The sequence below is a fragment of the Panthera tigris genome, chromosome D3 (assembly GCF_018350195.1).
Source record: "Panthera tigris isolate Pti1 chromosome D3, P.tigris_Pti1_mat1.1, whole genome shotgun sequence".
Lineage (NCBI taxonomy): Eukaryota > Metazoa > Chordata > Mammalia > Carnivora > Felidae > Panthera > Panthera tigris.
The window spans coordinates 27,323,957-27,345,714 of NC_056671.1; the positions used below are offsets into that span (position 1 = coordinate 27,323,957).

At 49.3% G+C, this 21,758-nt stretch overlaps 1 protein-coding gene across 5 annotated transcripts in view; it reads right to left on the minus strand.

The window, feature by feature from the left end:
- SGSM1 (small G protein signaling modulator 1) overlaps window positions 1-21,758 on the minus strand; it is a 95,930-nt gene that overhangs the window by 15,223 nt on the left and 58,949 nt on the right. For 4 of the 5 annotated variants that reach the window (XM_042962219.1, XM_042962223.1, XM_042962220.1 and 1 more), the window contains 9 exons: window positions 21,420-21,558; window positions 19,163-19,227; window positions 16,708-16,853; window positions 13,415-13,543; window positions 8,512-8,694; window positions 7,073-7,141; window positions 4,959-5,549; window positions 2,869-2,993; window positions 390-472 (listed from right to left, as the gene is read on the minus strand). In XM_042962219.1, coding sequence (XP_042818153.1) covers window positions 390-472; window positions 2,869-2,993; window positions 4,959-5,549; window positions 7,073-7,141; window positions 8,512-8,694; window positions 13,415-13,543; window positions 16,708-16,853; window positions 19,163-19,227; window positions 21,420-21,558 — 1,530 coding nt within the window. Of the gene's footprint in view, window positions 1-389; window positions 473-2,396; window positions 2,457-2,868; window positions 2,994-4,958; window positions 5,550-7,072; window positions 7,142-8,511; window positions 8,695-13,414; window positions 13,544-16,707; window positions 16,854-19,162; window positions 19,228-21,419; window positions 21,559-21,758 lie in introns of those variants that run through there. The other variant, XM_042962222.1, reaches the window with a different exon arrangement.

Sequence of the window (21,758 nt, forward strand, 5' to 3'; positions counted from 1 at the left end):
TATCAAGGTACCAATGGGTCTTCATGTAAGGACTGGCCTTATAGAATGAGTTCCCTCCTATTCTGTTTTTTTGGAAGAGCTTGTGGAGAACTGGTATTAATTCTTCTTTAAGTGTCTGGTAGAATTCACCAGTGAAGACATCTGGGCGTGGGTTTTTCTTTGCTCCCCTTCATGTCTGTGCAATCAGTGGCTAGCAAAGGCCTGGCTGGCTGTCGGGCACCTGGTGATAAGTGTGGACTAACATGGAACAACAAGCCTTTCTATTTCCCTAGGACCTTGATGCATTCACCAGAGTCACAAAGTAAGGTTAAACCCCTCCTCCGCAGTGGGAAGGAAAGTGCACCCCTGGCCTTGGGGTGGCGGGGGGGGGGGGAGGGGGACATACTCACCGTCATCCAGGATGACCAGCAGTGGAGCCAGGAGGTCACACATGCCCTGGACATAGCCGATCTCAATGTGCTGCCAGATGTAGCTACAAGAGAGAGACGATGGGCCTGAGGATGGCACTTACGACCTCTCTCTCTCCAACCCCCCTGTCCTCTTCCTCCTTCCTGCCACAGCCCCCCATTACTACCTGGACCGCTCACTCCCCCGGCTCCTGCCTCCACCCCTTCCCCAGTCCCACTCTCTTCAAACATCCTATTCTCAGCCACCAGGATGGCCTTCCTAAAGCCCAGCTCCAAGAGGCCACCACATCCTCACAGGCTGCCCACTGCGAGACAACGTGCAAACGCCTTCCCTGGGCATGTAAGGCACTCACTGTCTTCACCGCATCTTCACAGCCCCACCATCGCCTCCCAGTACTTCTTCCTTTCTGGCACACACTCACACCCCGGTGCCTGGCCCTAGCACTTCTGTGCCTGGAGTTCCCAACTGCCCTCGAATAACAGTAACTACTGTTTACTGGGCATGTACTGTATGCTCAGCCACTAAACATATACTGCGCCATGAAATTCTCAAAATAATCACACGCAGAAGGTCCTGGCATATCCCATTTCACAGATGAGGAGACTGAGGTACAGAGAGAGAAGCGACATGCGTAGTGTCACACACCCAAGAATACATGGCAAGGGCAGGATCTGAGCCCAGGTGGCCTTACCACAGGGTACGTGTATGCCGGGTGGTTTGTTCAGTCTCTCCTAATTTTGCCAAGGGCCATCTTGCATGTCCCCGCCTCCGTGTGGGCTTCCACACTTTCTCCCAAGGCCATAACCCAGCAAAAGTCGGTCTATCCTTCCTTCTCCCCCAGCACCTTCTCATTTTAATGTAACATATATTAGAGTTAATTATATTTGTGTCTTGTGCTCGCTTCGGCAGCACATACACTGAAACTATATTTGTGTCTCCTCAACTCAATCTTGAGAGGCAGTGATTGCTTGGGAGACTGTAAGACAGAATAGTTATGAGGTAGTACTTATTAATAAAAATGAGTTAGAGCAGGGGTTGGCAAACCTTTCCTGGGAGGTCCAGATGATAATTAGTTTCATCTTTGCAGGCCTAGGTTCTGTCTCAACTACTCAACTCTGCAGAAGCAATCATAGATACTATGCAAACAAACAGGCATGGCTGAGTTCTAAGAAAACTGTATTTGCAAAAACAGGTGGTGGGGCTGGATTTGGCCTGTGGGCTGTGCTAGCAGGTCTTTTTTTTTTAATGTTTATTTATTTTTGATAGAGAGAGAGAGAGAGAGAGAGAGAGAAGAGCGAGTGAGAGCCAGAGAGGCAGAGGGGAGGGGCAGAGAGAGAGGGGAACAGAGGATCTGAAGTAGGCTCTGTGCTGACAGCACAGAGCCTGACATGGGGCTCAAACCCACAAAATGTGAGATCATGACCTGAGCCAAAGTTGGACACTTAACCGACTGAGCCCCCGAGGTGCCCCCGTCCTAGTAGTTTCTGAACCCCTGAGTTAGAGTAGTATGGAAAGACACCCAGGATGCATTTTTTTTTCATTTTACTTGAGAGAGAGAGAGAGAGAGAGAGAGAGAGAGAGAGAGAGAGAATCTTAAGCAGGCTCCATGCTTAGTGCAGAGCTTGATGTGGGGCTCGATCCTGCAACCCTGGGATCATGACCTGAGCTGAAAGCACAGTTGGATGCTCAACCGACTGAGCCCCCCAGGATGTATTAAGTGTAAGAAGCAAGTGGTAGAAAAATATAATATTAATCCTACATAGGTAAAATTAAGAAGACATTAAAACACGTATGCACTCATGTTATATAATACACTACCTATGATGTTATTTTACATCTATATGCGGCTCGGGAAGACACTCACTAAATCCTTAGCGGTAGTTTCTTTTAGGCGAGGGACATTGATAACTGGACAGGGAAAGCAGTCTCTCTTTATACCTTATGAACTTCTGGTTTCCTTGGTTGATCTAGGTATTTTAGAGTTACTTTCATATTTTAAGAAATAAAATATTTAGTATGTAATGAGAATAAGAAGCTCCAGATCTTGGCTGAAAGAAAAAGAAAAAAAAGCACAGATGTTTTTAGAGCCCGAGAGATGTGGGCAAGGGTTCCCGTCCAGCCACTGCCCAGCTGGGCGACTCCGAGCAGTATGGTACCCCTCGGCCTCCACTTCCTCACCTGTTAAATGGGATAATATTTACCCCATAGGCTTGTTGTGAGGACTAAGTGAAATGACGTTAGTAAAGGGCTCGGGGTGGCGCCTGGTATACAGTAAGTGCTTAACGGATGCTCTCTATTATTATCATTACTGTGATGGTCACCTCATCGTCAGGTGGGCAAGGTGCCAATGGCAGAGGCTGCGGTCTGGCTGGGCTCTCTGCAGCCCCCGCCTCTGCCACCCCCTCCTGCTCCCCTGCAGCCCACCCCCCACCTCACCGCCCCTCCCTGCCCCCCAGCCACCTGCACATGACGTTCCGCAGCTTTTCCAGGTTGGGGGGCGTGAAGTACCAGTAGCTGCGGTCACAGCGCTGCACGTCCTTCTCGATGCGGTGCAGGTTGACGGTGTACAGGTCCAGGAGCTCCGGCTGCAGGCCCCCAGGAGGGGACGGAGAGAACAATTACACGCCAGCTCCTCACAGAGAGGTCGTGCTCCAGACGGTCTCCCGCCTCCTACCCCCCTCCTGCTGCCACTGAAAAGAACATCCTCTCCCCGGACCAGGTGGGCGTTTGATTTCATTTTTGTGGTTTTCCGAGAAAGCCTCTTTTCACTTTGTACGATGACAGTCCCTTTTTCTTTCTTTCCCTTTTATGAAACAAAACAATGCTCTAAGCTGCAAAGACGAATTCTCCTCACTGTGCACGAGGGTTGGAACTAGCTGGAGATGCACCCACCGCCCCCGCGGGACACTGGACAGGAAGACAGAGAAAGCGGACAGGAGTCCAGTTCTGGCACATGCCGGGCTTGCTGCCTTGATCCCCATCTGAGGAAAAGGTTCAGTGATATGGCAAGAAAAATGAGGAACGATTAAAGGCCACAAATTCACCACAAAGGCAAGAAATACCAAATCTGGCTTTTGCCTTGAGGAAAGCTTCCAGACTGGGAAAACTGAAGCTTGGATTTAATGGTTTGGGGATCCTTCTCCCTGAAGGTAAGGAATCTAATAAGAGATTTTCACGCATTAAGGCAGGACCCCCAAGAGCCCCATCCCCAGTAAGGGAATGGTAGAAAAAGCTACTTACATCTAGGGCCTTAAAGACAACTACCTGTCTTGAACATAGGTGTCAAATGAAGTATAAAATATACCTCCCTGGATAATTAACAGCCTCACACCAGGTTTATATCTTATGCAGGTGGATAGCCTAAGAGCAGAAGTAACTTCTAGATGAAGGTGGAGAAAAAAAAAAAATCTAAGACGACAGCTATTTACCAGGAGCAGAAGACTGGGGAAGGTCTGAGGCTCTCAGAGAGCATTCTTGAGGCATACAAAATGAACAGAAAACCTTGAGGTTTCTGAATGTTCTAGAAGAGATTTAGAAAACTGGCAGAGTTTGGGGGGCTGGGGGGAGCGAATTAATGATTCATATGTAGCAAACGCAGGACAAGAAAACAGAGATGAGGAAATGAAAACACATCCAGGGAAAACAAAATTTTCTGGCAGGAAAGAAAAAATAAATAGTTTACTGCATGGTGTATATACATTGTTTCGTTACACTAGCGTGAACAACAGATAGTCATTGAACTAAAATTATTGTAACCCTAGCGGATGGATGGGGCTGGGAAGGGGTCCCTTGTGTTGGGGAGGCTGTGGGGGTGAAACGTTCATGTCTGGAACTAAAGAAAAAGGAAGAAGATCAGGAAGTAGCAATACAAGTATGTTATTTAGAGACACGGGGATAAACACCAGGTAATTTGGGCAGAACAAGTAACTGCTATTGCCTCTGGGGAGGGCTACATGGGGGCAGATGGGGGGCACTTCTGGGTTTTGTATTCAGCCTGGTCTGTTTCACTCTTTACACTATGGGCATGTATATCTTACACAGAAATAACATGCTCTTCAAAGGAAAATGGATATACACAGTGCCTGGCTCAAAAAGCCTCCCATTCAGTTGACATCCTTTGGCTTGGACTTTTTGGCAACAAAGTAAACTGGAGTACTTAAAAGATGTTGGACCTGAGTGTACCCCAAGATGCTCATCATCGAGGCTGCTATTGATGGAAAGCTCACCGCACATCAGGCACAGAGGACTGGACTCCCTACTTCTGAGAACAGCTCAGGCAGGAAGGTACTCGACTGATAGAAGACTGAGACTCAGAAAGAAAAAGTGAGGTGCCTCAGCTGGGACTGAACCCGGGACGATTTGACTGCAAAGCCTGTGTTCTTTAACTACTATACTGTCTGCCCAGAAGGGCTTCTCCAGTGCAGCCTCTGTGATGGGGAAAATGTAACAGATCAGAGGTCATTCTGGGAAACTGAGGCTCGTGGGACACACCCACCGTCCCACGGCTGTTAGGTACGAAAATTAAGTGCAGGAGAATCCTGGTGACTTACAGAGTAAGTGACGCCACTGGAAGACACGGGGGACGCCTCGTTGTTGGCAGAAGTGGCCACGGCCAGAGAGGCCAGGGCGGGGAAGAGACTTTCCATCTCGGGCTCCTCTGAGAGGTTGTCCTCACTGTCCACACGGCCGTGCTTCCCCACCTCACTGTCTCCCCAGCCCTCCATCGCGGCCCCCTCCTTTCCGGGCAGGGCCACATCCATGCTGCCAGTGAGGGACATGAACTCGTCCATGCTCTCGTTGGCGAGGAGGTCGCTCTCCAGGCTGTCCTGCACGGCCAGGTCCTCGCGGGGGGCCTCATCCCGGGAGGTGGTGGCCTCACTGCTCTGCCCGTCATCCACGCTGCTGTCCCCAGGTCGAAGCACCAGAGGGGCATTCCGCTGGGCGTCCATGACACTGTCCTCCGTGCTCAGGCTGGGTTCCGAGGGCTCCGAGAGGCCCGAGGAGAAGTTGTGGGATGACGGATGGCCGGAGTCCGGGGAACAGGTGCCATTCACCAGGTTCCCGTTGGGGATCTTGGGCTGTCTCTCCTCCAACCTGCCTTCTGCCTCCACCTGCTCCACTTCGTCCACAGACTCAAACACCTGAAGATGAGGTATGCACACACGGAGAGATTAGGATGCCCACTGCTTCCAGCACCAATCTAAACATCCATCAGCAGGGGGCCGGTTCAAATATGGAACATGCACGTGGAATACTATACAGTCGGGGAAAGGAGTGGGACGGACCAGGTGTAACGTACGCTCCCGCCGTGGGAAATAAAAGAGTGACCCGCTGCACGGAAATGCCTAGAATAATCCAGAAAGAAGAAAGCACTGAAATTGGGGAGTATTAGGGAACCGAAGTAGCAGGAAGTGTACCTTTCATCACAAAAAATTTTTTGCATATAACTTTTTAAAGTAAGAAATGAATTTACAACATAGGAAACAGGCTAAAAACAGCATATTATATCCATGTGGTTGATTATTACAGATCAATTTTCCAAAGTAGTTAGATGTAGATGAGACACTATGGAAAAGTCTCTGGGACAAGGGCAAGGGTTTGTTTGTGGTTCTTTACGTCCTCAGGCCATATCCCATCAAGGATAGATAGTATAAGACCATGTTCCAAGGTCACATGAAACATTTCTTCTCTGTGTTTATGTCACCAATATGATCTGTTAATTTCATGTGTTTCTGGTTTAAAAATTTTCTTGGTTCAATTGTTTTAAATTATGTCAATACAAAATTTGCCTAACTCCAAAGTCGGAACTAGGAAACAAGGGATATTCAGGGAAATGTGGCTTCTTTCCCTGTGTCCTCCCCTGCCTCCTGTAGGTAATAATTCTGTTTCATTTCTGGCTTTTTTATCCGTTGTTTTTGAAAACAGATATATTAACATTTCCTGTTTTAATGCCAAAGGTGTCGCAGTGTGCATGTTTTTTTGTGCTTTGCTTTTTATTTAATGTTGAGTGGGATGAGTTAACATTTCATGGAATAAAATGGAAAGCTGTGCAACAACATGTATAATAGAATTTATGTAGGAATTTCCAAAAATTACCAAACAGTGCAATGTATTGTCTTCATACTGTGTACATACTTGTGTGTATGTAAAGGCAAACAGACGGTCTGGAAGGATACACAGCAAAATGATGACATTTCTAGGGAGGGCAAGTGGGGGTTAGGAAGGGTCAAAGCCAAATTTAGCTCTCTCTGCAATATTTTAATTTTTTACAGGAGGAAGAGATTCACATATTACCTGTGTAACTAAAAACTCCTTTTTTTTAATTTAAAAATTTTTATTTTTTTAATGTTTGTTTATTTTTGAGAGAGAGAGAGAGAGAGAGAGAGAGAGAGAGTGCGAGGAGGGGAGGGACAGACAGAGGGAGACGCAGAATCTGAAGCAGGCTCCAGGCTCTGAGCTGTCAGCACAGAGCGTGACGCGAGGCTCAAACTCACAGACCGCGAGATCGTGACCTGAGGCCGAAGTCGGACGATCAACCGACTGAGCCCCCAAAACTCCATTTTTAATGCTAGCATAAAACAAGTGACCTGTAGATGATGGACATCCGATCCCTTTACTCCAAGTTGAAGGGGGGGGAAGGGGGGGGCACCTCCCCGAGGGTCACCTGTGTGCTGCTGCTGGAGTCGCTCTGCAGGCGGACGTGCTGGCGGCCTGAACTGCAGCTCTGGGAGGACTGACAGAAAAAGGGGCCAAGAGAGACAGAGACAGAGAGATTGAAAGTGTGCGTGAGGCTGCATCCCGGCTCTGGGGCCCTACACTCAGCTCAGGCAGGGATTCTGTAAGTGTGGCCTCATCTCTGTTCCTGACTTGGGCAAGTCCCCTGTCAGGGCCTCAGCTTCCTATCTGTACCACAAGAATAGGGAGGGGGGCGCCCTCTGCTCCCTGGCATCTCCTCAGGGGCCACAGCAGCCACTGGACCCCCCTCCCCCCTACTCTTGCAATCAGAAAAACCCACCTTTAACTGCCCTGTCCTCTAGACCTCTGGACAAATATTTAAGATCAACTCAGAGCTCGTGGTACTAATGGCCTGATTTTTTTGGTTTTTTTGTTTGTTTTTTTATTCCCCTCTCTGTATACATGCTTTTGTCCTATAGCTTCTAGTTCCCATCTACTCGGATGCTAGGCTTGGCCATGGGCCCTGCTTCGGCCACTGGGATGTTAGTTAGCAACCTCACCAGAGCAGAGGTTTAACAAGTACTGTGTATTTCCGCTTCATCTCTTTATGATCTACGTTCACTATGTGAACGTGCCCAGGTCAGCCTCCTGGAGGATGGGACGTGTGGAGCAGAGCCCGGTCGCCTCAGACACGTGAGAGAACCCAGCAAAGATGAACGAGGCTTTTAGCAGACCAGGCACGGACAGCAGGCTGAAGAGTGAGCCCAGCCAGCCCCGCTCAGGGCAGAACTGCTCAGCTGAGCCAGACTCAGGAGTACACACGAAGGGCGTTAATGTTAGGAGTCACTGACTTTTGGTGGTTGCTTGCTATCCTAGGCAGTATTATTGTTGGCAATGGATGAGTATACAAGCACTGGGGAAGAGAATTAATTTTCTTCTCGGCTGCTCCTTTGGGCTGCTAAACTGGAGGTTCTGAGAGGGCAGGTATGTCTGACCTGGTCGCTGGAGTGCTCCTGGCATTCCAGGACATTCCTGACTGTTGTTGGCACGTAGTAGGTACTCAGTGAGCACTGGCTGAAAAAACGGGAGCCTAGCACTGTGCTAGGCGCTTCATATGCACTACCTCATTTGAGCTGCACACAAACCTCCCCTATCCAAATGGTCGCGCCCTTTTTATAGATGAAGAAACTGAGGCCCAGAAATAAGGGTGCTTACCTGAGGCCCCAGAGCTAGGAAATGGTGAGGCTAGATTCAAATGCAGGTCTCTCAAACTCCACAGTAACCTTCCACCCAAGCGCTAGGGGTGAGACTCAGTCCAAAGCTCCAGATACCCAGCCTTCACCATTCCTACAACAGCTAAATGGAGCAGATCCTGGCCTTTATTGCCCCCCCCCCCCCCCGTGCTCCCAGATAGGTCCCGCCTGTCACCTCATTGCTGATGGTGGAGTCCCGGTGCATCATCCGGTGCAGGTGGCTGTCCAGGCTGGCCCCTGATGAGCATTTAGCCAAGGCAGCCGCGTGGGATTCCCGCTCCCTCTGCCGCACGATGGCCTCGCAGCCCAGCCATTCAGCCATGGTCTGTGCGTAGCACGCGTGAATCTGCTCATCCACCTGCCAGGGCAGATGCAAGGTCACCCCTGGGGAGAGCCGGCCCAACCCAGAAGAGACTGCCAGCTCTGACCTGGGACCTTGAGCACTGGAGACACCCATTCATCATTCACGGACGTCCAACAGACATTGACCGGACACCTACTATGTGCAGGGCCCTGGCTAGGCCCTGGGGATACACAAACGTGCAAAGCTACTTCTTTCAATGTTCTCTTCCTCTTCTCCCTCCATCCCTCCTTCTTTCTTACCTTCCTCCCCTCCCTTCCTTCCTTCCCTCTTCCTCCCTCCCCCTTCCTTCCTTCTTATCTTCCTCCCTCCCTCCCTCCCTTCTCTCCTTCCTTCCCTTCCTCCTGCCTGCCTACCTTCCTTCCTTCTTTCCTCCCTCCCTTCCTATACACATTCAAATACTTGCTGAGCTTCTCCTCTGCCAAGCAGTGTACTAAACCCTGGAGACAGCTGAAGTGAGAAGACGGTTTCTTTCTTATTACCTTCCTTCCCTTCTTCATTCACTCATTCCCTTATCCTTTCAATTTGGGAAGCACCTACTCTGTGCTGGGTACCAAGCCAGGTATATGGGATACAAGAAGAGCAAGACGCTTCATGCCATCCATCTATCCACACACCCGACACATTTACTGAGTGCCTGCCATGTGCCCAACACAGGGCCAGGTGCAGAGGATACAAAGACGAAGAGAACTGACCTCTCCCTTGACTCTAGCAATGGCCTTAGAAAAGGGCTACAGGTTTCAAGCATTTTCCTTGTGGAATTTCAGCAGACAGAAGGGCAACTTGCGTTGTTTCTGTTACACAGTCCGGGTAACTGAGGTTCTGAAAGCACCAGAACTCTGGGCACAAATGGGCGTGGACAAGATGATCTGAGTAAGGGTGTGGAGAGGCAGGAAGGGGAAGAGAGAGGGCAGGGAGCCTGCCTCCTGGCTAGGGGGGACAGGGAATCCTTAAGCTTTCCAGGGCTTCCGGAGAGAGGCTCAGGGTCCACCCTGCCCAAATTCCTGCCCTTCCTCCCACTGACCTACCTCCAGAAGACTCATCCAAGCATAACTTCCTATTTCCACTGCCTTCCTAGGCGAGGTTCCCATGACCCTGAACCAGGAGGACCCCAGTGGGCTCCTTCCAGGTGCCTGTTTGTCCCAGCCTGGCCCCTCCTTTGCATTTACCCCTCAGCAGACTCCTCTTTGTTTCCTCCCTGGCCCCAACTCTCACTGTTGCCCCCACCTCACTATCCTGTTCCAGCCACCACGTCCACCATGTACTTGCCACCCTTCTCCCCACAAACACTCACAGACCCCCCCCCACACACACACACACTGCATCATACACATGTGTCCTCTACCTCTAGGGCTTTGCTTTTGCTGGCCCCTCTTCTGAGAGGCCCTTCCTCACCGCCCTTGCCTGGAAAGCAAGCAGGTAGCCTTCTGCATGGCATAGGTGGCCCTGGTATGCTCTTACAACCCTGGGGTTTGCCTACATCTGACTCTGCACAAACCCCCACTACACTGGCAAGGAACTCATCTAATGCACCTCTGGGTCCCCGGTCCCAAGCACAGGACCTGGCACCCGGAACTCTGTTCCTGTTTGCCAGGAGCCCATGAGACAGGGGTTGAAGCATGGGAGGGCCTCGTGCTGGTCCTGAGATGATTTTAGACAGTTCACTGGCACAGGGTCTTATCATCTGGAATCACAGTGTGATTTCCATTTTCAGTTCCCCTTCTACTTTTCGGATTACGAGGAAGGCCAGTCTGGTGCTACCGTGCCTTGAACACCTCCAATAACACTTCATAATCCCCTCTTTTAACAAAGAGAGCAGGCCTCAGGCAGGCTACAGTATCTACATGGAACTGAGTTATATCATTTGGTCGTATTCTATTTATTTTTATAGCTTTCCTTCTGTTATGCCAAGTCATGTCAGTCTTCCATTAATGGCAGGGATATGAAATACCTTTTTAAATAAGTTACATACATTTTGCAGTGAGTCAATTTACTGACAAATATTTAGTAAATAATAGCACAGGTGGGAAATGGATAAGGAACGTAAAATGCCACTAGGTATTGAAAACGGAGTATGAATAAAAGAAGTAGAATGTCGCAATACTTTTTATATTGATTACACAATGAAATGGTAACGTACTGGATATGTTGGGTTAAATAAAATATATCATTGAAATTAATTTCATCTTAAGGAAGTGATGTAGACCCACACGCACACACACCCACATCCACACACACCCACACCCCCCCCACCCCCCCCCACACACACACGTGTATGCATGTGCGCGAGCCAATGCAGAAGTGACGAAAATCCTAAAGAGGTCTGTGGTGTAGCTAGTGATATTGTGCCGATGCTAACGTCCTGGTTTCGATAATGTGCTACTGCTCTAGGAGGTGTTTCCATTGCAGAAAACTGAGCAATGGGTACAACAGGACCTCTTTATTACAGTTTTTGCAACTTCTTGTGAACTGGGAATGATGTTTAAAAACAATTCAAGGCATCTGTTTCCTTCTACTTTTTAAAATGGGACTATTAAAACACTAACTAAACATTTGTTTATATTTACTTGTTTAATGTGTATTTATTTTTGAGAGAGAGAGCACAAGTAGGGGAGGGTCAGAGAGAGGGAGACAGAATCGGAAGCAGGCTCTAGGCTCTGAGCTGTCAGCAAAGAGCCCAACGCGGGGCTCAAAGCGGGGCTCAAACCCACGAACTGCGAGATCATGACCCCGGCCAAAGTCAGACCCTCAACCGACTGAGCCACCCAGGTGTCCCATAACATTAACTAAACGCTTAAAATTAACACACGGGCTCCAGTCATCAAGACAGTGTGGTATCAGCTAAAGATTTCTCATTACAGGGTGGTATTAGATGAACGGAATGGAATGGAGAATCCACGCTAATATGCCCACCTGAGTGCTGACAAGGGCGCAAAAGCCAGTCAAGAGAGGAAGGCCAGCCTTTCCACCAAACCGTGCTGGAGCAACCAGACATCATAGGCCAAAAAATGAATCTTGACCTAAACCACTCACTGGATACAAAGATGAGCTCAACACGGATCACAGACCTAAATTTAAAATGTACAACTACAGAACTTGATAAAACTTTGAGAAAAGAAACATAGGAGAAAATCTCTGGGATCTAGGGCTAAACATAAAGTTCTTCAACCTGACACCAAAAGCACAATGTATATGAGGAAAAACTGATAAACTGAACCTCATCAAAAATTTCAACATTTGTTCTGTACAAGATCCCATTAGGAGGATGAAAGACAAGGGGCACCTGGGTGGCTCAGTCAGTTAAGCGTATGACTTCGGCTCAGGGCATGATCTCACGTTTCGTGGGTTCGAGCCCCATGCTGGGCTCTGTGCTGATGGCGTGAGGCCTGCTTGGGATTCTCTCTCTCCCTCTCTCTGCCCCTTGCTCGCTTGCTCTCTCTTTCTCTCTCCCAAAAATAAATAAATAAACTTAAAAAAATTACTAAAATCAAAAGAGGGTGAAAAGACAAGACAGACTGGGGAGAAAATATTTGCAAACCATTCACCCAGCAAGGAATAAGTATCAAGAACATATGAAGAGCTCCCAAGTGCAACAGTAAAAACCCAAACGATTCACTTAGAAAAAAGACACGAATGGACATTTCATCAAAGATACACAGATGGCGATAAGCATACAATGCAAAGACGTGCAGTATCACCAGTCATTTGGGAGATGCAAACTAAAATCACAAGGACGCATCATTTACCCCTTGCCTGAGTGGCCGACATAAAAAATAGTGACAGGACCAAACCTCGGTGAGGATGCAGGTGTGGGTCGCTCATATACTGCTGGTGGGAATATAAAATGGTGCAGCCACTGCAGAAGCTTGGCAGTCTCTTACAAAACTGAACAAGCACGCCATGTGCCCCAGCAACTGTCATCTTGAACGTTTAATGACACCTTATGCTCAAGGGAAAACACAAACGCTCACAGCAGCTTTATTTGTAAAGCTCAAACCAGGAAACGACCCACCTATCCATCAACAGGTGGATCGTCAAACATCCATACCATGGAACACCATAGAACACTTGGCCATGAAAAGGATAGATTGCCAGAGGATTGTGCTGAGTGAAAAAGTTCATCCCAAAACGTTATACACCATATACTATAGGATTCCATGTATACATGTTCTGGATATGACAAAACTACAGGAATGAAGAACGTTCTGGTAATGTTGTCAGGTGTTATTAGGCGGGCAGTGAGAGCGGAGAGGCTGTGGCCACAAAAGGGCAACAGGAGGACCCTGGTAGCATCAGAAATGTTCAGTTTGTTGACCATGAGAGTGATACACAAACTTACTCATGTGATAAAATGTGGAGAGCTACACACACACACACACACACACACACACACACACACAGACAAATGTCAATGCCCCGGTTGTGATATTATAGTTCTGTAAGATGCTACCGTTGGGAGAAATCAGATAAATCCTTCTGTATTATTTCTTATAGCCGTACGTGAATCTATAATTCTCTCAAAATCAAGTTTATTTTACACAATGGCATCTGTGGCTTGTGTTGTATTTCTACCAGGCAGCATTGCCCTGGAGCTTCCTGGCTCCCTCATGTTCCCCTGTGCCATCTTGGTCCAACGTGGAACCAGAGCACCTCCATCCCCACAGTACCCAGCTCCTTTTGTTGCCAAAGACCCCACTGCCCATCAGGCGTAACCAACCTCCTTCCTTTCTGTTTCTGTCATCCCGAACTGGTAGTGGCCCAGGAGGAAGGGCCACACGGCCTTGCGGATCTCCGGCTGGATGCCTCCATAGTAGATGAGGCGTAGAAGCTCCTGTTCCTCGTAACTCTGTGGTAGGTGGGAGGAAGGAAAGGGTTTGGTCAACAGGAAAGATGGGCTCTGTGACCTGACAGTCCCACTTCTCAGACCTGGTCCTTAGAGATCATGGTGTGAATAAACAAAGCTGTATGTTCTGGGATATCCATCATGGCATCATATGAGAAAGCAAAACCCTGGAAACCCCCCAATTGCCTGCCGACGGGGGGGTGGTGGGGAACGGGGCATCCCTACACAGGAATACCAACAGAGAGTAAAAAGGGCGGAAGATGCATCCATGAGAACTTCAACAAAAAGATGTTCGATGTATATTGTTAAGTGGAAAAAAACAAGGTGGAGAATATAATATGTCTAGTGTGAGCCCATTTTTACAAAAAAAAAAAAAAAGGCCAGTATACAATGAATTAACATTTGTACTTAGCTTTTAGTCAATTTCGTGCATTGTGTTTATTTGGCCATACCATCTCAAAGTTATTAACCTTGACTCAGCTCAGAGAAAACTGTTTAAAAGCAAATCAATCCAAAATGAACATTTCCAGCTGGTTCTTCATGCACTAGTAACTTCTGTGCACACGAGGATAACTTTAACAACTGTTTGCTGTGTTGTCAAATAGGTTTGCCCTCTTTTTAAAAGTCATATTCAGGCAAAGGCTTTGCAGTTATAATTAGTCACACTGAGGGGACCAGCAGGTCCCATCTGTGTGTGTGTGTGTGTGTGTGTGTGTGTGTGTGTGTAAAACGCCAATGACTGCTTTTTGAAAAGCCACTCTGAAGGGCAGTAAGGTCCAGTTTCCTCCCATCTCTTTACTGTACATTCTAAAATTACAAGCATATTTCACATTTTTAAGTAGGCTCTACACCCAGCATGGGGCTTAAGCTCACGACCTTGAGATCAAGAGCCCCATGCTCTACCAACCGAGCCAGACAAGTGCCCCACAGATTTCCCATCTTAATGCTAGTCTTAGATGTACCTCACCACAATGGCAAAACCAGCCACTCTTTTGTCTCTGTTGGAAATTTTAATTCACGTTCTGCCGACAGCCTTGTCAAAGCAGTTTAAAGATCAGACAACTATTTGTGGCTGAGGCTGTAAATGCTTCATTGAAAATCCACCTGCTCGGGTCCTGGGGCCCACAGCTGGACTCCATTTCCCAGCCTCCTATGCAGTTGGATGTGGCCATGTGACTAGGTTCTGGCCAATGGGATGTGATAGGATGTGATACAAGCCATTCCCAGGCCAGAGCTTTGAAGAAGCAGGTGTATTCCCTTCAGACTATGTATTTCTGCTCCGCTGCCTGGAGGCGATGACTATGAGGCCCCTGGGAGGATGGTGGGGCCACAAGAATGAAAGACTCTTGAGCCCCTGGAGGGAGGACAGATGCCCACCCACCAGGAATGCCCACTGAGGACTGAAGAGTGAGCAAGAAATACACCGCATGATGTCAAGCAACTGAAGTAGTTACTGTATTGGTTACTGCACCTCAGTCCACCCTAATGCAATAATGCAACCAAGAAGGGTAAAAACATGGCCAGTTTGCGAAACTGTTCCAAAAGTGTTAGACAAAAAATACTCACTTTTGACTAATCTATCTTTTCAACCAACTTGTCCTTAGACTAGCACCTCCCAAACTGGGGGGATCACTAGAAGCATTTGGGGAACTTTCAAAAACCGAAATTCTTGGGCTCCACTCCCAGGGATGCTAAATCAGTAAAGCTGGAGTGGAGCCCAGAAGTCTACAAATCTTTTGAATTCCTCAGGAAATGTGCACTCTCCCAGGCCAGCTGGGATTATGAGCACTAGGACTTTTTGGGAAAGTACACTGGCACATCTATTTAAATTTTAAATGCATATCAATCAATTTTATTTCTAGGAATCTACTCTCGAAATAAAAGCACTAGTCAGAATTATATGTGCTTATAAAGATGTCGACTGAAGCCCTATTTGAAATAATTTTTAAGAAGAGAAAGAGCCCAGGGGCGCCTGAGTGGCTCAGTCAGTTAAACGTCCGACTTTAGCTCAGGTCATGATCTCGCGGTTTGTGGGTTTGAGCCCCGCATCGGGCTCTGTGCTGACAGCTCAGAGCGTGCTTCAGATTCTGTGTTTCCCTCTCTCTCTCTGCCCTTCCCCTGCTCACACTCTGTCTCTCAAGAATGAATAAACGTTTAAAAAAAAATTTTTAAAAATTAAAAGAGAAAGAGCCCAGCTGTCTATCATTAGGGGAAGATCTGAATAAAGTATGGTCTACTCATCAACGAAGTGCGAAGGTTCTAACGTTCAACATTTCGCCTAGAGATCTGAAAGACATCTTTGCTATAAAATGAAGCTGTTGCTTAAAATACAAACTCAATGTCACCTCATTTTTTTTGTTACCTCATTTTTAAAAAAAATAAGAATTACAGGGGCACCAGGGTGGCTCAGTCAGTGAAGTGTCTGACTCTTGGTTTTGGCTCAGGTCATGATCTCACAGTTCATTTAGGAACATTTAGAAACTGTTCCATATGCTCTCCCCCCTCCCCCTCCCCCCCACCCAGTTTCTTGAGAGCCATAAGCCTATTAGCCTAGCCAAGGTTCTGGGAAGTTCTGCAGGATACAGAAAAGCTGACCCCTCTCGCTTCCCAAGCTATTTGACTGTGAAACTTTTTTCACACATAAACATCTTCCTTGCAGGGATGTTTGCCTTCTAGTAAGAAAACCTTAGAGATGCGTTTCCAGGTGAAATATCTGACGGGAGGATTCTCAGGTCGTGAGGCCAAGTGGAAGGGTTCTGCACGTTGGGGGGCGGTTTTCTGAGCCCAGCTGCCTCCTCTGACTTAGCTACCATCCTCCTAAGTAGCTAAGTAGTTTCAACCTTCCTGAGGAAGAGACTTACTGCACCTTGTGCAGCACTGTGCATACGCGTGATGCTTAATAAATCCTTGGTGACAGATTCTTTACTCCTTCCAGGAGAGGACGCGCACGCTCCAGCCTCCTGGATCCTCACACCCATGGGCAGAAGGGGGCCGTGGGTTTTAGAACTCTCAAGAAGGGCGGGGCCTTCAGGTGGGGTATGAAGACCACCCCTAAGGTGTCACAGCCGCCTTGAATCCCCACAAGCAGGTGGGTTCATTGCTCAGATGACAAGATGGTCCCCCCAAGGGCTCTGCCCCACTGCAGGCAGAGCCAGGCCAAGCCTTACTGTGCTGTCCTGAAGGTACTGCTCCCAGATCCTGGCCGTCAGCCCATGTCCGGCATCACAGGGCAAGTCTGGAGACACAATCATGTGATTGACCAGGGCTGACAGGTGAGTCCTCACAGTGGACAGGTGTCTGCAGTAGGCAAGCCCTGGCGAGGGAAGGAAGGAGGGAAAGTGCCATCATTCACCATCCAGCCTGCCTTGCCTTGTCTCATGGATCTCGAAGCGCTGCCCCACCCTGCAATCCTAGTGAACCCTCATGACGCAGAAAGTCCCATCATCCTTCTCTTCCAGATGAGGGAGGCGAGGCTCGGAGGGGTGAAGTCACTTGCTGGCTTGACTGCTTAATAGTTCTGTGAGCCTAGGGAAGTCGGTCACCTTTCTCAGCCCAGGCCAGGGTGCCATTACCGCCTCTGCCCGGAAGCCAAGGCATTTAATCCATGGGCAGGAGGCAGACAAGGGGCAGGCAGGAAGGAGGCAGGGACTCCACATGCTCTCCAGACCTCTGGGTGCCTCCGATCCGTAGCAAGAGAGAAAGAGAATGGCAGAGGTGGGCAGCTCTTGTTCACAGTGCAGCTAGATAAAGAAGGCCCTGGGAGATGCACCTGGTTTGCTTTCAAAGACGGCCCCGCACTCTCACAGAATGCCTGCCAACCTGCCACCCTTCGTCCGCTCCACCCTGGGCACCTGGAGGGCACAGTGCCTGGTACACAGGAGGCACTCAGCCAATGACAGCTTGTGTTTGCTCTGACCATGTCCCCTCCCTTTGGCTGTCCCCTATCAACTCCTGGAGAGGACCCTGGGCTTTCTGGAGCCTGAGGACTCGCCCCTCCCAGCAATGAGGAGGAGGAGGAGGAGGAGGAGGAGGAGGAGGAGGAGGAGGAGAAGGATTAGAAAGAGGGGAAGGAGGGGGAGGAGGGTGAAGAGAGGCAGGAGGAGGGGGAGGAGAGGGAGGAGGAGGGGGAGGAGAGGGAGGAGGAAGGGGAGGAGGAGAGGGAGGGGAGGAAGGAGGAGGAGGGGGAGGAGGAGAGGGAGGGGAGAAAGGAGGAGAAAGAGGGGGAGGAGAAGAGGGAGGGGAGGGAGGAGGAGGAGGGGGGGAGGAGGAGGAGGAGGAAGGGAGGGAGGGAGAGGAGGAAGGAAGAGGAGGGGAGGAAGGAGGAGGAGGGGAGGGAGGGGAGAAATGAGGGGAGAAGGTAGGGGAAGGGGAGGAGGGGGAGGGGAAGGAGGGGCAGGGGGGAGGGGGAGGAAGGGGAGGAGATGGCTAACACTGACACACGCATACACTACGTGCCAGGGAGCTGCCAGAGCTCCCATAATGCAACTCATTAAATTCTCACAACAACAGTATGAGGCAGGTACTCCTATCTTCTCCATCTTACAGATGAAGAAACTGAGGCACAGACTGCTCGTGTCACCTGCCTAGGTCACATCACCGGGAAGTGCAGAGATGGAATCTGAACCCCAGCTGCCCAGCGCCAGAACTTGGGCTCTCAACCACCATCAGGGATGAGCCATGGCATGCGACAACATTGTTCAAGATCCATCTTGACCCTTGACCCCTTCTCCAGGAAGCTTTTCCATTTGGGTTCCATAAACATGTGTCCATGCTCCCCTGGCTCCCAGCCAGGCCCTGCATCAGGCACTGGGGATGGGTGATAACAGAACAGGCAAAAACCTTGATCCTGAGAGCTCACGTTCTCCCTGCCTCTCCAGGCGTGGGGGGACATGGCCTGAGCTGCTATTCTGCAGGCCATGCAGGACATAGTAACACTTTTCTGGAATCCCTGAAAATACGTGTTTTATCTCCCCCATCTAGGCTGGGAGGCTGGGGAAATAAAATGTGCTAAGAATCACAGCAGAATGAAAAACAAAAAAAATCAGGCTTTGTGGTCAGTGGGTTAGGCTTGAGCTCTGGCTGTGTCATGTATTAGCAGTGTGACCTTGGACAAGTTACCTTGCCTCCCTGTGCCTTAGTTTCCTCATTTGTTAAACAGACACCATCAGAATGCCTGTATTTAAATTTTCATTTTTAACTCCATGAAAAGGGATCAGACCACCTGACTCTTCTGCCCACAGGTGAGGGGAATCGACTTTTATTGAGCACCTAGGACGTGTCCTGCTAGGTGTTAGGGGCTCTATACATGCTTCTCATTTAATCCTGAAAACAAGCCCTCTAAGGTGGGCACTGGGGATGCGATGGTGACTAACCAGACCCCTGCCACTGAGAAGCCCCGTTGTTTGCTGTCCCCCCTCAGCACCTACAAACACAATTTATCCTCAATCTATAGATGAGGCTCAGAGAAGTGCATGTAACTACGCTAAAAAGACACATTCGGGAAATAGGGGAGCAGAGGTTCACGTGCCAGAGCCAGGCACCTTCCCTTCACACTGCTGACATACAACAGGCATTTGATAAATGCCCCCAGAGACCACAATGGCAAGTAAGGCCAATACGCACATCCATAGAAGGCTCTGGAAAGGATCTGGTACTTCATATTGTCACAGAGGAGCTTCAGGGGAGCCCTGCAGGTGGAGGAAAAGACGACACTTAGGAAAGACCACACAGAGCCCAGGTTCCCTGGGGAAGCACAGCTTTTTGCCTGTAGGGAGCAGATTAAAACCAGTCAGTTAAGGGGACTGGGGGCGGGGGAACTATTATTTCTACCCATACAGCATCACTGCCACTTCCCCTAGTCTTTGGGGTCACTGCCTCCCCAACACTCTGGACTGCAGTTTGGATGAGGCTGATTCTACCCAGTACCTGACTCAGGTTGGAATCACAGTCCTTGAATAAGAGGTGGTCACGTGATCCAACCTGAGCCAATGAGAATGAGCCCTGAGACTTTTGTTGGAACTACAGGCAAACAGACCCATTTTTCTCTGTTCAAGCTCCTAAGCCAGAGGGATATAGGACAGTGGCTGCTGGGATCCATTTTTGCCACTCCATAGGAAAGGCCTGCCTGAGAATGAAACCACCACAGAGGCAACCAGAGGCAAGAGTTGAAGAAACAGAGAGATTTCTGTTTTGAGCATCTGGAGCCAACCATGCCTGAAGTCACCATGCCTCTGGTCTTCTCCATCCTGTTGTGATTTCCTTTCGTATTTGAACTAGTCTGAAGTGGTTTTTCAGTGACTTGCACCAAGAGTTCTGACTTCTCAAGTGGCCCAGCTGAACCAAACTGAGCCAAACTGCGATTCAGAGTCTGGCTGATTGCAGAGGTGATGCCTCAGAGCTCCTCCTTGCGTGGGGGTGGGTTTGGGGGCTGTTTTGGCTGAAAGAGGAGAGGGGAGTAAGGGCCAGCAGTGTTGGGGAAATCGAGGACTGCTGAAGGGAGTATTGTGCATGCTTGCAGAGAACAGGATGGAGGAATAGTTGCATATTTTTCTCAGGACCTCCTGGGGGCCACCCAGCAAAACCCAGGGAGACAGGAAGGAGGCATGGTTAATGTCCTCCAGTTACACGCAGGGAGGCATTAAACACGAAAATCACCCTCACTGTCCCCTCAGGTTGGTCGGGTGCAGACTTGCTCAGGTTACCAAAGAACAGCATCACACTGACCGTCCCACAGTGGACTTGGCTATTGAGAAAGGTAGTGAGTGCCCCATCACTACAGGTGTGCACACAGATGCCATGAGAGGGGATACTAGGCTGGAGCTGCGTTTTTCAATGGCCCGCGGACCACCACCCCAGGAATTGCTTGGAATTTCTCCAACATGTGGATTCCTGGGCCCCACAGAGACCTCCTCAATCAGGACCCCAAAGGAAACTGTCTTGGGATCAGTAGGCTTCCCTATCTCCCCCCGGTGATGCTGATGCACATAAACAGGTGAGACTCTTGTTATATTAGTGCTTCTCAAACTTAAAAGCACACACGTGATCTCAGGACCTTGTTAAATGCAGATTCTGCTTCCCTAGGTCTGGCGAGAATCTGGCCCAGCGATGCTGCGGCAGGTCCGTGGACCATGCACTGAAAGGCAGGCCTCACATGACTTCAAAGATTTGATGCCAGCTCCCATGCCAGCCCCTATGGCTTCAGACTAGACCACTCACTGGGACAGAGGCCCAGCAAGGAAAAAGGGATTCCATTGTCCCCGGCCAGGCCAGGCAAGGTCAGTGGGAAGCAAGACCAGTCACGTGAATGCACTGAGTAGCCCTGAAGACACACAAGCTCTATGGGCGAGGAAAGAGATGATCTGGGGATTTAACTTTATCCAATAAAATAAGTGTCATTTTCTCAACATTCCCATGTACTGGGTACCAGATGCTGGCCACTTTAGACCAGGGTGTGATTTGTCTTACGACAGCTATATACACCAGGCATTTGTATCCCCATTCTGTGGAGGAACAAACTGAGGCATGTGTGCTTGGCATTAAGTAATATTTGGTGTCACCGGGCCCTTTAATGGGCAGCAAGCAGAGCCCCGAGCTGACCCAGGACAGACACATAGTACACATGATAAATAAGTCTTTGCTGTAAGAAGCCACTGAGATAGCAGGACTGTTTGTTACTGCAACATAACCTTGTTTATCCTGACCGATACATGTAAGGAAGCTCCGCTAGCTAGGACTTCACAAGGCTAGCCTTTGACCCAGACCTGAGTGATTCCGTAGCCTACATCCCTCCTCTGAATTCAGTGCTGGGCAACAAACAGGTGCCTACAAATCTTCTGCAAATCTTTCCATTCCCTCGACCCATGGCGTAAGCCCCTCATACCTCTCATGGTTGCAGCCATTGGTTGAGCCACCATCGGCGGAGCCACTCTGTGAACAGGATGAGCAGGAGGATTTCCGGGGGCTGGGTTGCCATAAGGGTGGTAGGTTGCTCACGGAGACATCCATCAGGTCCTGGGGGGCTGTGGTGGATAGAAGGGATGGGGCAAGAGCCCCAGTTAAATCTATGTGGGTCACGGAAACCTTACCCCGAAGCAAGCAGCTCGCCCCTAGGCCAGCACAGGGATAGGGAAAGACTCTGAATGTGACAGCCAGAAACAGCAACCCCAATCATTATCTGACCCAGATAATGGCCTTTGAGCCCACCTGATCCAATGAAAGC